The sequence below is a fragment of the Phaseolus vulgaris genome, chromosome 9 (assembly GCF_000499845.2).
Source record: "Phaseolus vulgaris cultivar G19833 chromosome 9, P. vulgaris v2.0, whole genome shotgun sequence".
NCBI lineage: Eukaryota > Viridiplantae > Streptophyta > Magnoliopsida > Fabales > Fabaceae > Phaseolus > Phaseolus vulgaris.
Genome location: NC_023751.2, coordinates 18,298,314 through 18,310,749, shown reverse-complemented (window position 1 = coordinate 18,310,749; position 12,436 = coordinate 18,298,314). Strand labels below are relative to the sequence as shown.

The window sequence follows — 12,436 nt, the reverse complement described above, 5'->3', positions numbered from 1 at the left end:
TTAATTTTATGTCATTTACACGACAAGAAAACCATGAAATAGAAGCTACCAATGTTTTAACTACCAATTTAAACTAATTTAGAAACCAAAAATTTATTTAGTCTCTAAAATGGTCTCTAATTGCAACTAATTATTTTTTGTTTCTAAAATTAGTTTCTATATTATAAAGTGGACTTTAAGCCTAACTCAACCTCATAAAATCAACTCATAAGGTGAGGTTTGCACCTACTTATATACAATGAATCGTCATCATCTCTAGCCGATGTGTGATCTCCAACACACCCTCACGCCGACAACTTGTGTGAGATAACATATGATGGGTGGTCCGATAACGGTCCGATAGTGAGTGACCCGATGAACCCAATAAATACTCGCTATAATAGATTCAAAATGACTCTCTTACCATATTACAAAGTGTTATTTATTGTGCTAACATATATTTAAAAAAAATATGTTAAGTATTATTTTAATTGTCTCATTTGTCACCTAATTTAGAAAGTCACATGTAATTTTGAAAAAGAATAAGCAAAATTTTAGCCCCAGTAGATCATGTAAGAGATCAGACTATTGAGACATAACTTTCTTTTATTTTTATTCAGTTTTTTAAATTTTACTTTCTCTATGTTTTTCTTTATAAATTAAATCGTATAAGCTAATTTACTCATATATCACGAGTAAAACTAATGAAATGGTATAAGAGTATTTTAAGGAACAAAAGACAGATATAATTACGCTGACATAATTGTGAATTTTTTAAGTAACACGATTAATAAACAAGCATTGTGTGTTTAATTACAAAATTTAAACTTGGAACTTTTTTAATTTATACAAACGTGGCATGTACTTTCTGTGACAAAATGAAAACACCAAGAGATATACAATATTTTTTCTGTGGAATATTTGATTATAAATAATAGCACACTTTCACGTGAAAAGACCATACTAAAAATAAAAATAACACATAAATAATCATTCTTATGGATAAGTAGTAAACAATAATTAAATGATAAGATATAAATTTGAACTTGTAATAATTTGTACTCCTCTAACTTATTTTAAGAAATCGTAGCTCAATAACTTTAGAATATTTAATAAATATTGGAATTAAAATCAAAGAACAAATAATAACAGTAGATAAATTTGACTGTTTGATATTGAGTGTTTGATCTAAATTGTAACAAGGTTAATGTATTCAAAATTTTAACAATATCACATTACTAACACTAATATGGTTAAAAGTTATTGACTATAAATTAAAAAAATCTTGAGAAAACGTGAAGAAATATACGTGTGTTGATAAATTATCTAATTTATGATTTATTTATAAAAAAATAACTTTATTGGTATAATAAATTTTTATCTAATCTATTTTTAAATTTTTTTTAATATGTATAGTCTCTCTATGTATCGTTTTTCATAAAATGATTGTTGTTATTTGAGATGTCAGCTTAACTGAGATGTCAAATTACATAATAACATGAAAGTTTTTATTAAAAAAATAAGTGAATAAAATTTTGAAACAATGAAAAATAATTACTGAAATTTAAATAACTACAAATTTATATTAATTATTTTTTAATTTATACATTGTGTATAAAAAATACTACGTCTTGTTATATTGCATGAAAAAGGAAGACATGATATTAAAATTGAACATGGTTAACGATGTTGATAAATTAAAAATATATGAAAGATATAATGTTTTCATGAATATAAAAACATAATTTGAATGGATGGGTAGGTGGAATAATTGTGTTTTTTTGAATTTGGAATGAAGTGAGAACTTGTTGTCACTGAGTGCCCTTGCCCAAAGAAAGTTACGTATAAAAGGGGTATTTCTGTTCTGCGTTATGTCCTGTTTGTTCCTTTTTTATTCCCTTCGATGCTCATTACATGACCTTACTTAGGGTTTTCATTCAACAATTTCCTTTCGGTGTTCTACACTAAACGCAATACATTGCACGCATTCCATTCGATTCCAGATTCTCAATTACCATTTCCCAATTCGCTACACTATTTCTTCAATATCTCATTCCGTTCATAATAATCTAAGGCGGTTTCGTATTCGTACGACCACCGATTCGGACTTTCTTTGGATTTAGGGTTTTCGTCGATTTAATTTGTTCTTTATCCGATAGGGCACAGATGCAAGGGATTAATCGATCGGTGAGAGGTCTGAGAAACTGAAAGGGTGAGTCTGGGTTTTGTATGGAAACTCGTAGTCGGAAGCGGGCGGAGGCTTCCTCAGCTGCCCCTTCATCCTCGTCCATCACTCGTTCCGCCAAGCGTTCTCGTCTTTCTTCTTCCTCTTCTTCGATCCCGAACACCCCAACTGTTAATACACGTTCTCGTTCGGTCAGGACTAACACCACCACCACCACCACAACCACCAATTCCGTTTCTCTCATGGACCCCACCAACGAATCCTCCGGGTCAAGACGTGATCGCCGTGGCAAGAATTTAGAAAGGGACAATTCGGACAAAGGGAAGGAGAAAGAACAGGATGTTGGAATTAGGGATGTAGAAAGAGAGCGAGTCTTGGCGTTGAACATGGAGAGTGAAGGTGTTGGGGACGACGATGATAATTATAGTGACGGTGGTGTGCATCGGAGTTTGACGTCTGCTAGTACCCTTCAAGGGCTTCTTCGGAAACTTGGTGCTGGTTTGGATGATCTGCTTCCTGCCACGGCTATGGGTGGTTCTGCGTCCTCTTCTCATCTGAGTGGTAGACTCAAGAAAGTTCTGGCTGGATTGCGTGCTGAGGGAGAAGAAGGTCGTCAGCTCGAGGCATTGTCGCAGCTTTGTTTCATGCTTTCCATTGGCACCGAAGAATCCCTTAGTACGTTTTCCGTTGACTCGTTTGTTCCTGTGTTAGTGGGGTTGCTTAATCAAGAGAGCAACCCCGATGTTATGCTACTTGCGGCCAGGGCGCTTACCCATTTATGCGACGTTCTTCCCTCATCCTGCGCTGCTGTAGTGCATTACGGGGCAGTGTCTATATTCTGTGCGAGGCTGCTTACGATAGAGTATATGGACTTGGCTGAACAGGTTATTTCTCAGTCAATCTCTTTTCTGCCGTTGGTTTATGTATCAGGAATCTAGAACAGATGTTGCGATTGCTTTACGTTGAATTCTTTTTAGAAATGTCTTATCTTGTGTATGACGTTCCTAAACCGCAGGTTGGTTTCTTTTTGTCTAAGGCTATGCATTTGTTTAAGTATGTTTCGAATGGGCTGCTGTCTTCAACGAGGTTCTTTTTGTTTGATACACCTGTGGCTGTCTGCATTGAATTCTAACAGATGCGATTATTGATATTAACAGTCTCTTCAAGCGCTAAAGAAGATTTCTCAGGAGCACCCAACTGCCTGTCTTCGAGCTGGAGCTCTGATGGCTGTACTTTCTTACTTGGACTTCTTCTCAACAGGAGTTCAGGTAACTCAAACGAAATCCTTACATATAAGAGTGCTTATAATTTTCAAAGGGTGATGATTCATTTTGCATATACTACCCTTAATCAGCAAGCCTATATTGACATGATCATATTTTTCAGCGGGTAGCATTGTCTACTGCTGCAAATATGTGCAAAAAGCTTCCTCCTGATGCAGCTGACTTTGTAATGGAAGCTGTTCCTCTTTTGACAAACCTTCTTCAGTACCATGACTCCAAGGTAAGGCTATGTTTTTGTTGTTATACTTGTCATAAAACGGAAACAGCACTCGTTAGTTTTAAGAAAATATTGTTTGAGTAAATAATGATCCTACAGACAGTGTTGCCAATTATCTAATTGTGTCTTCACAATTTTCAATTATAATATTTCTAGGTTCTGGAACATGCCTCTGTTTGTCTGACTCGAATAGCGGAAGCATTTGCCTCATCTCCAGACAAATTAGATGAATTATGCAATCATGGACTGGTAACACAAGCTGCCTCTCTCATTTCTACCAGCAGTTCTGGAGGCGGTCAGGCTTCTCTCAGCACTCCAACATATACCGTAAGTGTAGTCTTTGTCGCTAAATCTTATATTTTCACCTTTGGCAGGATGTTCCTTTGACATCATTGGTGCATGCAGGGTCTTATTCGCCTTCTTTCCACATGTGCCAGTGGATCCCCTCTTGGACCCAAAACATTACTTCTCCTTGGAATTAGTGGCATTCTGAAAGATATACTATCCGGTTCTGGTGTTTCTTCTATCACCTCTGTTTCACCAGCATTAAGTAGGCCGGCAGATCAGGTATGATGTACTTTGGAGTTCTTTTTCTGTTTTTACATATAATTTTATTTTACCTCCCTCCGGTTCATTTTCATAGATTCTGATATTGATCTCATCATTTAAATCCCTTAAAACTTTTCAGTTCTCTTTTAATTAAAAATGAATTTATCCCATTCTCTTTTCTAATATTTAGATATTTGAGATTGTGAATCTCGCAAATGAACTTCTGCCTCCATTGCCACATGGAACCATTTCTCTTCCTGTCAGCTCCAACTTGTTTGTGAAAGGGTATTTTGTGAAAAAATGTCCTTCTGGCAGTTCCGGACAAGAAGACACCACCAATGGAAATGTTCATGAGATATCAGCTCGTGAGAAATTATTAAACGATCAGCCGGAGTTACTTCAGCAATTTGGGATGGATCTCCTCCCAGTTTTAATGCAGGTTAAATGTTTAAACTAGTTTCATTGTCAAGATATATTCATTATTTATAAATTTTTATAAAACTAGCTCTATTTTTGTGTCCTTGACTTCTTCACTCCTCCATCCCGCAACTTACCAATATTTTTTCCCTGCTTTTGAATTAGATATATGGTGCCAGTGTCAATGGTCCTGTTCGCCACAGATGTCTTTCTGTCATTGGAAAATTGATGCATTTCAGCACAGCTGAGATGATCCAGTCTTTGTTGAGTGTAACAAATATATCAAGGTATCTAGAACTTCAATTGGGTTGCTGTTGCTCTATGTTCTCTGTAGAAAACTTATGCATTGTCAATTTGATGATATAGTTTCTTAGCTGGTGTGTTAGCATGGAAAGATCCGCATGTTTTGGTACCTGCCTTGCAGATTTCAGAAATTCTTATGGAAAAGCTTCCTGGAACTTTCTCTAAGATGTTTATCAGAGAAGGTGTGGTCCATGCAGTTGACCAACTTATTTTGGCTGGAAATTCAACTAATATATCTATACAAACATCTGCTGAGAAGGATAGTGATTCTGTATCTGGAACTCATTCGCGCCCCAGACACTATCGCCTGCGTAGTGGTAATTCAAATCCCGATGCAAACTATTTGGATGATTTGATGAAGAGTCCAGTTCCGGTAAATGTTGGTTTGCCAGCAAGTTCTGTAGAAACCCCAACCACTAGTTCCAGTATTCGGGTGTCTATTAGCTCAGTTGCTAGAGGGTTTAAAGACAAGTACTTTCCTTCTGATCCTGGGTCTATTGAAGTGGGTGTTAGTGATGATCTTTTGCATTTGAAAAATCTCTGCTTAAAGCTGAACACTTGTGTTGATGATAAAAAAACTAAGGCAAAGGGAAAAGTTAAAGCTTCTGGATTTGGTCTGGATGATAATTCTAGTAACATAGAAGAATATTTGATTGGGGTGATATCTGACATGTTAAAGGAACTTGGCAAAGGTGATGGTGTATCTACTTTTGAATTTATTGGTAGTGGTGTAGTTGAAGCCTTGCTGAGTTATTTATCTTGTGGGTATTTCGCCAAAGATCAAATGTCAGAAACCAGTCTCCCCAAGCTTCGTCAACAGGCACTTGCAAGGTTCAAGTCATTTGTTGCTATTGCACTACCTTTGAGTATTGATAATGGGGCTGTTGCTCCTATGACTGTCTTGGTTCAGAAGCTTCAAAATGCGTTGTCCTCCTTGGAGCGCTTCCCTGTAATGCTAAGTAATTCATCTCGTTCATCTAGTGGGAGTGCACGTCTCTCCTCTGGGCTAAGTGCATTATCTCAGCCCATAAAGCTGCGTCTCTGTCGAGCCCAGGGTGAAAAGTCACTTAGGGATTATTCTTCCAATGTGGTACTGATTGATCCATTAGCAAGTTTAGCAGCTATTGAGGAATTTCTGTGGACTCGGGTCCAGCGTAGTGATTCTGGTCAAAAGTCTACTGTAGCTGGTGACAATTCTGAATCTGGAACAGCTCCTGCAGGGGCAGGTGTTTCATCTCCGTGCTCTTATACTCCATCCACTACCCGACGTCATTCAACTAGATCCAGATCATCTTTTAATATAGGAGATGCACCTAGAAAAGAAACATTACAAGATAAAAGCATCGGTTCATCTAAGATCAAGGGTAAAGCTGTATTAAAGGCTACACAGGAGGAAGCACGAGGACCCCAAACGCGAAATGCTGTTCGTAGAAGAGCAGATATTGACAAAGATGCTCAAATGAAACCTATAAGTGGAGAATCAACTTCTGAGGTATGCTGCTAAATTTTGGGAAAGAGTCTTATTAGTAGAATAATTTTGTTTTAATTTAATTATTGGATATTATTTATACTTATGCTTATTGTTCTTTCCTCCTTTTTTAGAAAAAACCATTGTTGAGCCTTCTTCATCTAATAGTTAGTTGATTTTTTTACTTGATTTGGTCTCCTGTATCATATTACTTGAGTGGTGTCTTTTACTGTTTAAGGTCTTTCTATTGTTTGACATTATTTTCTCTCTACCTTTATTGGATAGGATGAAGAATTGGATATATCTCCTGTTGAAATTGATGAGGCTTTGGTCATTGAAGATGATGATATTTCTGATGATGAGGATGAAGACCAGGAAGATGTATGTCTATACTTCTGCTAGGAATTAATCTTTTTGTTGTTTTTGGTTATTCTTATATTCATACCCCATTAATGATTTAAATGTTTAGGTTGAGTGTACGCCTTTGCTTTTTCTTCAGTTCAAGTTGTCATTCAGTATGTTAAATTTCTTCATGTATTTATGTTTTGCCATTGTATCTACTTCCGTTGTTATTCTCCTATCTACTATTTTTAGAGATTTCAGCAAACATAAATGACATTATTGTAGTTATAGCCTCTATCTATCAGATCATGAGCATTAGTTGTTGTTACCAGTGTTGTCAGGATTATGATTTAGATTGTAAGATTGCAAGATTGTATGATCTTGCTGCCACTTTCCTTTTTATATCACACGTTAGGAGATTTCAAGATCACTGAACTGGTGAAATTGTGCAATCTTGTGCAAGTGTGATTAAAAAATCTGTCAATTTCAAATCATATTTGGAGTATTTTCTTTTGTTGACTTCTTGTTGTGTTATATTTGAACTTTAGCAAACCTTCTTGTATGTGTTAGTGATATGCCATCTGTATATTTTTATATTTTCTATTTTATATGCAAACAACCACGCGCATAATTGTTTTATACGATCTTATAATCTACATTTTATGAACTTGCAACTGTTCTGTGATCTTAGGTAGGATTTCGATCTTGACAACATTGGTTGTTTCCAAGAGTGGAAACTACCTTTAGCTTATTGCGGCTGTTTTAGTACAATTGAGTTTTGCCTGATATATACGTGCCATTTTTGTTTCCTTGATTGGATACTATCATTAGTTGTTTAGTAGTTTGGATAACTGATTTGATTTTAGGTTATGAAACCATATTGGTATTATTGTTTCTTATATATTTTATAACCTTTATTGATAATTAATTGTTGATTCCAAGATTGGATCTATCATTTGATTCCACCGCATTCATCCTAGACATTGAATTTATCAAACAGAAGTGATATTATTTCACTAACCATGATTTAATGTATCATCTACTTGTTTTATTTATCTTTTTCTACAGGTGTTGAGGGATGATTCTCTTCCTCTCTGCTTACCTGACAAAGTACATGATGTGAAATTGGGTGACTCAGCTGAGGATAGTACTGTTCCTCCAGCAACAAGTGATAGCCAGACTAACGCAGCCTCAGGTTCTAGTAGCAAAGCTGTTACAGCCAGGGGATCTGACTCTGCTGATTTTAAAGGTGGGTATTCATCTAGCTCAAGGGGTGCAATGTCATTTGCTGCAGCTGCTATGGCTGGGCTTGGATATGCTAATAGCAGAGGTTTCAGGGGTGGCAGAGATAGGCATGGGCGTCTGTTGTTTGGTACTTCTAATGATCCTCCAAAATTAATTTTTACTGCTGCTGGGAAGCAGCTTAATAGGAATTTGACTATATACCAGGCAATTCAAAAACAGCTTGTGCTAGATGAAGATGATGATGAGAGATTGGCTGGCAGTGACTTTGTATCCAGTGATGGAAGCAGTCTGTGGGGTGATATTTATACTATCACTTATCAAAGAGCAGAAAACCAGACAGATAAGGCTTCTATTGGAGGATCAAGTTCAAATACTTCAAAACCTGCCAAATCTGGCTCTGCCTCAAATTCCAGCCCAGAAGCTAAGTTGCATCAGACTTCTGTTTTAGACAGTATATTGCAGGGAGAATTGCCGTGTGATCTGGAGAAATCTAATCCCACCTACAATATTTTGGCACTCCTGCGTGTGTTAGAGTGTTTGAACCAGCTCGCGCCTCGTTTGAGGGCTCAAATGGTTTCTGATAGCTTTGCTGAGGGAAAAATCTCTAATTTTGACCAGCTAGTTGTTACAACTGGTGCTAGGGTTGTTCCAGAGGAATTCGTTAGTGGGAAGCTTACTCCAAAATTGGCCAGGCAAATACAAGATGCGCTTGCACTATGCAGTGGTAGTCTTCCCTTATGGTGTTATCAGTTGACTAAAGCATGCCCTTTCTTGTTTCCTTTTGAGACTCGACGACAGTACTTCTATTCTACTGCATTTGGGTTATCTCGAGCATTGTATCGACTTCAGCAGCAGCAAGGTGCTGATGGTCATGGATCAACAACTGAGAGAGAGATTAGAGTTGGGAGATTACAGCGCCAAAAGGTTCGCGTCTCTCGAAACCGTGTCTTGGATTCTGCTGCAAAAGTTATGGAGATGTATTCTAGCCAAAAAGCAGTGCTTGAAGTAGAATATTTTGGCGAGGTTGGCACTGGCCTGGGCCCCACCCTTGAGTTTTATACAATCCTAAGTCATGATTTACAAAAGGTTGGACTGCAAATGTGGAGATCCCATTCTTCAAATAAACATGTAATGGAGGTTGATGGAGATGAGAAGAGAGAGAATAGTGTGGTCTCTAGGCCTGATTTGGCTGGAGATGAAGAACTTGTTCAAGCTCCTATGGGTTTGTTTCCTCGGCCCTGGCCTACAAATTCTGATGCATCAGAGGGTAGCCCATTTGCAAAAGTCATTGAGTATTTTCGGCTGCTGGGTCGTGTTATGGCAAAAGCTCTTCAAGATGGACGACTATTGGATCTGCCATTGTCTGTGGCATTCTATAAGCTTGTTCTCGGCCAAGTATGTTATTGAATAATGTTGATGTTTCAACCTTTTTGATGTTTGTAGAATGAAAACTTATTCTAGTGTATGTTTCTGATCTTCATTTTGGTGCAGGAGCTTGATTTGTATGACATTCTGTTCATTGATGCTGAACTTGGGAAGACTTTGCAAGAGTTGAATGCCCTTGTTCGTCGGAAACATTATGTAGAATCTATTGGTGGTAGCTATACTGATACACTTTTTAACTTACATTTTCATGGTGCGCCCATTGAAGATCTTTGCTTAGATTTTACACTTCCTGGTTTTCCTGAGTACACCTTGAAACCTGGAGATGAAACAGTATGGAGTTAATTTCTGAACTAGTTCTTGGATCTTGGTTCTCGTGGTATAAAAAATTCTTTAACTTGCTCTCAAATTATTAGGTCAATATCAACAATTTGGAGGAGTACATATCCTTGGTGGTTGATGCAACAGTCAAGAGTGGAACCATGCGGCAAATAGAAGCATTTAGAGCAGGGTTTAATCAGGTTTCTTGTTTGTGTTAATTAGTTAATTTAAAAAGGTTTGCACATTGTTGGTGTGGAGTATGTTATTTTTCAAAAAGGTGTCTCCCCTCCCCTTCCTAATGAAATGGAAAATATCTTCTTGTAACGTTGTCATCGTTTTTTATATATCTTCCCCTACTTGTCTCCGACTACATCCCTGAGGATTTTGTTTTTATCTGTGTGCAATGATGGTGTTGTATGATTTATGTAGCTGATATCACTTAAGTGTAGTGGAATAAAACTATTGTAGTTATTGTAGATTGGATTGGAATGACTATATATGATGCATGAAATTAATTTGATGACATTACATTGAAATTCTTAAGTTGGTGTTCTGTAATATATGCACTTGTCCGTTTACTTATTTGGTCCCAGTCACCAACCATTACTTTCCCTGCACAAAACAGAAATTGAAATGTTTGGTTATCGGATTTTAAAATTCCAACGTTCTAATTGTTTGTGAAATGGGTAGTGGGTAGTTATGGTTTTGCTTGTCTCTCTTGTAGAGGAGAGGAAGATGTTGAGAGGGAACTAGTATTTTTTTGCTCGTTTTATTTAGTTCAAAACTGAACATAACTTGCATGCTTGTGCTGTTTAATGCAGGTTTTTGACATCTCATCTTTACAAATTTTTACTCCTCAAGAACTAGACTATTTGCTTTGTGGCCGCCGGGAGTTGTGGGAGGTATTTTACCCAATTTTTATTACTGCTTTTAATAGTGGTTAAACTAATAAAACAAAACATTGAAATCATAATATCTTTTGTTAAAACTGTTACTGCAGGCTGAGACACTTGCTGATCATATAAAATTTGACCATGGGTACAATGCAAAGAGCCCTCCCATTGTTAATGTATGTTTCTCCCCCAATTATAAGTAATATAGGGTATTATGGAAGACTAGAGATAGTTGTATGTTTATCATACTTGTCCTGTTGGATGCTATTTTCAGTTACTTGAAATTATGGGAGAATTCACACCGGAGCAGCAGCGTGCCTTCTGTCAATTTGTTACCGGCGCACCTAGGCTGCCACCTGGTGGGCTGGCAGTTCTAAATCCCAAACTAACGATTGTGAGGAAGGTACTTGGAAATAGATTTGTGATGACATGATGACTCGTTGCTTATTCATCCTGTACTTCTATATTTCCATTTTTTGTGTATTAGTTTTGTTATATATAAAATTTGTTGTTGCCGTTGCATTCATGGCCTTTTTTTTTGTCTCGGTGCAGCTTTCGTCAACTGCAGTTAATACTTCATCAAACGGGAACGGACCTTCAGAATCCGCGGACGATGACTTGCCTAGTGTGATGACATGCGCTAATTACCTGAAGCTTCCTCCTTACTCTACCAAGGTACTGTGATACAGCATACGAGAAATGATTTTTGCGACGCAATCTCTGCACTATATTTGGGGGAAAATGTGTATTTTTAAGTTTCTACTTGTTTTAATCTACAAAATGGAAGTGGTGCAGTGAAAATGGTATTCAAGTAAACATTGGTTTGTCATAAAACTGATTTTATCTTCACGTCCATGTTTCGTTGGGATTAATTCTTGGAGTTGGATTGCTCATTTTATAAAGCTTGGCAAAACCAAGCAATTATTTTCCAAAATACATTACTTTGCTTATTGCGTCTTTTGTTGCTGATCAATGATGTCCAATTTTCAACAGGATGTTATGTACAAGAAGCTACTCTATGCAATCAGTGAAGGCCAAGGATCCTTTGATTTATCATGAGTTCTGGAACTAACCAACCTTACCCTGTATGTTAATAGATGGATCAGGGTTTATTGAGTCTATTATTGAGGCTCAGTTAAGTTTTGGTTGGGATGTAGTTTCCTCCTCGCGTCTCGAATAATAGTCTCGTTTTCCGTGCTGAATGGGAATTGCAAGGTTGTGGAGTAGTTCAGGTGAGTTTGCCTTTTCTGCCAGTGAGGATGTTTCTGTGTCTGTTGATATATACATCTTATTTTCTCTGCTGCAGCTCGTTAAGATCTTTTACTTTAGTGCCTCATTCTTCCTTTTTATTTTTGAGAAACTACTAAGAATTTCTCCTATAAACTGCAGTCGAATCGGGTGGCCACATTACAAAGTGTAGGATCATTTACGGAGCTCTTATTTATTTTTACCTATTAGAACTTGTAAATAAAATAGCAATCATGAGATTTTGATTCTTTTTTATTTAATTTTTTTTCATTATTCTGTTTGTGTAAGTCCAATTATTCGCAATTAGCATGTACGAAGAAAGCGTAAAGGGAAGAGAAATAATTTAAAATATTATGCTTGATTATTGGCTCTTAGTTCTGCCTTTTGGAGTTTTATTAAGCAAATGTCTTCCTAGCAAAACTATCATAAGTTTGTTATTTGTTTAGCAAAAACTAGTTAATGAATTAATTATTAGTCAGACAAGTTTCTTATTGTCATAATACAAAATAAACTGATAAGCTAGATGTTAAAATGACATAAAAAAGAGAATTAAATAAGTTATTATATAAATAAAAATATGTTATGTGATTATTTTATAATTTT

At 36.6% G+C, this 12,436-nt stretch overlaps 1 protein-coding gene across 2 annotated transcripts; it reads left to right on the top strand.

Moving 5' to 3' along the window:
• Window positions 1–1,754: 1,754 nt before the first annotated feature.
• On the top strand, window positions 1,755–12,207 carry LOC137823026 (E3 ubiquitin-protein ligase UPL3-like). Of its 2 annotated transcripts, none has more exons than XM_068628095.1 (18): window positions 1,755–3,048; window positions 3,322–3,432; window positions 3,551–3,667; window positions 3,821–3,991; window positions 4,070–4,231; window positions 4,404–4,652; window positions 4,796–4,917; window positions 4,997–6,425; window positions 6,687–6,782; window positions 7,812–9,383; window positions 9,480–9,704; window positions 9,788–9,892; window positions 10,514–10,594; window positions 10,693–10,761; window positions 10,860–10,988; window positions 11,138–11,260; window positions 11,579–11,817; window positions 11,975–12,207. In XM_068628095.1, exons 1-17 carry the CDS (start codon window positions 2,209–2,211, stop codon window positions 11,642–11,644), a joined length of 5,667 nt encoding a protein of 1,888 aa, XP_068484196.1. In that variant the 5' UTR covers window positions 1,755–2,208; the 3' UTR covers window positions 11,645–11,817; window positions 11,975–12,207. The 2 variants fall into 2 exon arrangements, with proteins under 2 accessions (XP_068484196.1, XP_068484197.1); XM_068628096.1 differs by having other exon boundaries at window positions 1,858–3,048; window positions 3,180–3,432.
• Window positions 12,208–12,436: the final 229 nt, after the last annotated feature.

What these genes read in the sequence shown, in the direction of transcription:
- LOC137823026 (XM_068628095.1), top strand. Translation starts at nt 2,209, where the DNA reads ATGGAAACTCGTAGTCGGAAGCGGGCGGAGGCTTCCTCAGCTGCCCCT. An exon ending in ATATGGACTTGGCTGAACAG is followed by an intron (nt 3,049 to 3,321) that starts GTTATTTCTCAG and finishes TGATATTAACAG; the next exon opens with TCTCTTCAAGCGCTAAAGAA. An exon ending in TCTTCTCAACAGGAGTTCAG is followed by an intron (nt 3,433 to 3,550) that starts GTAACTCAAACG and finishes CATATTTTTCAG; the next exon opens with CGGGTAGCATTGTCTACTGC.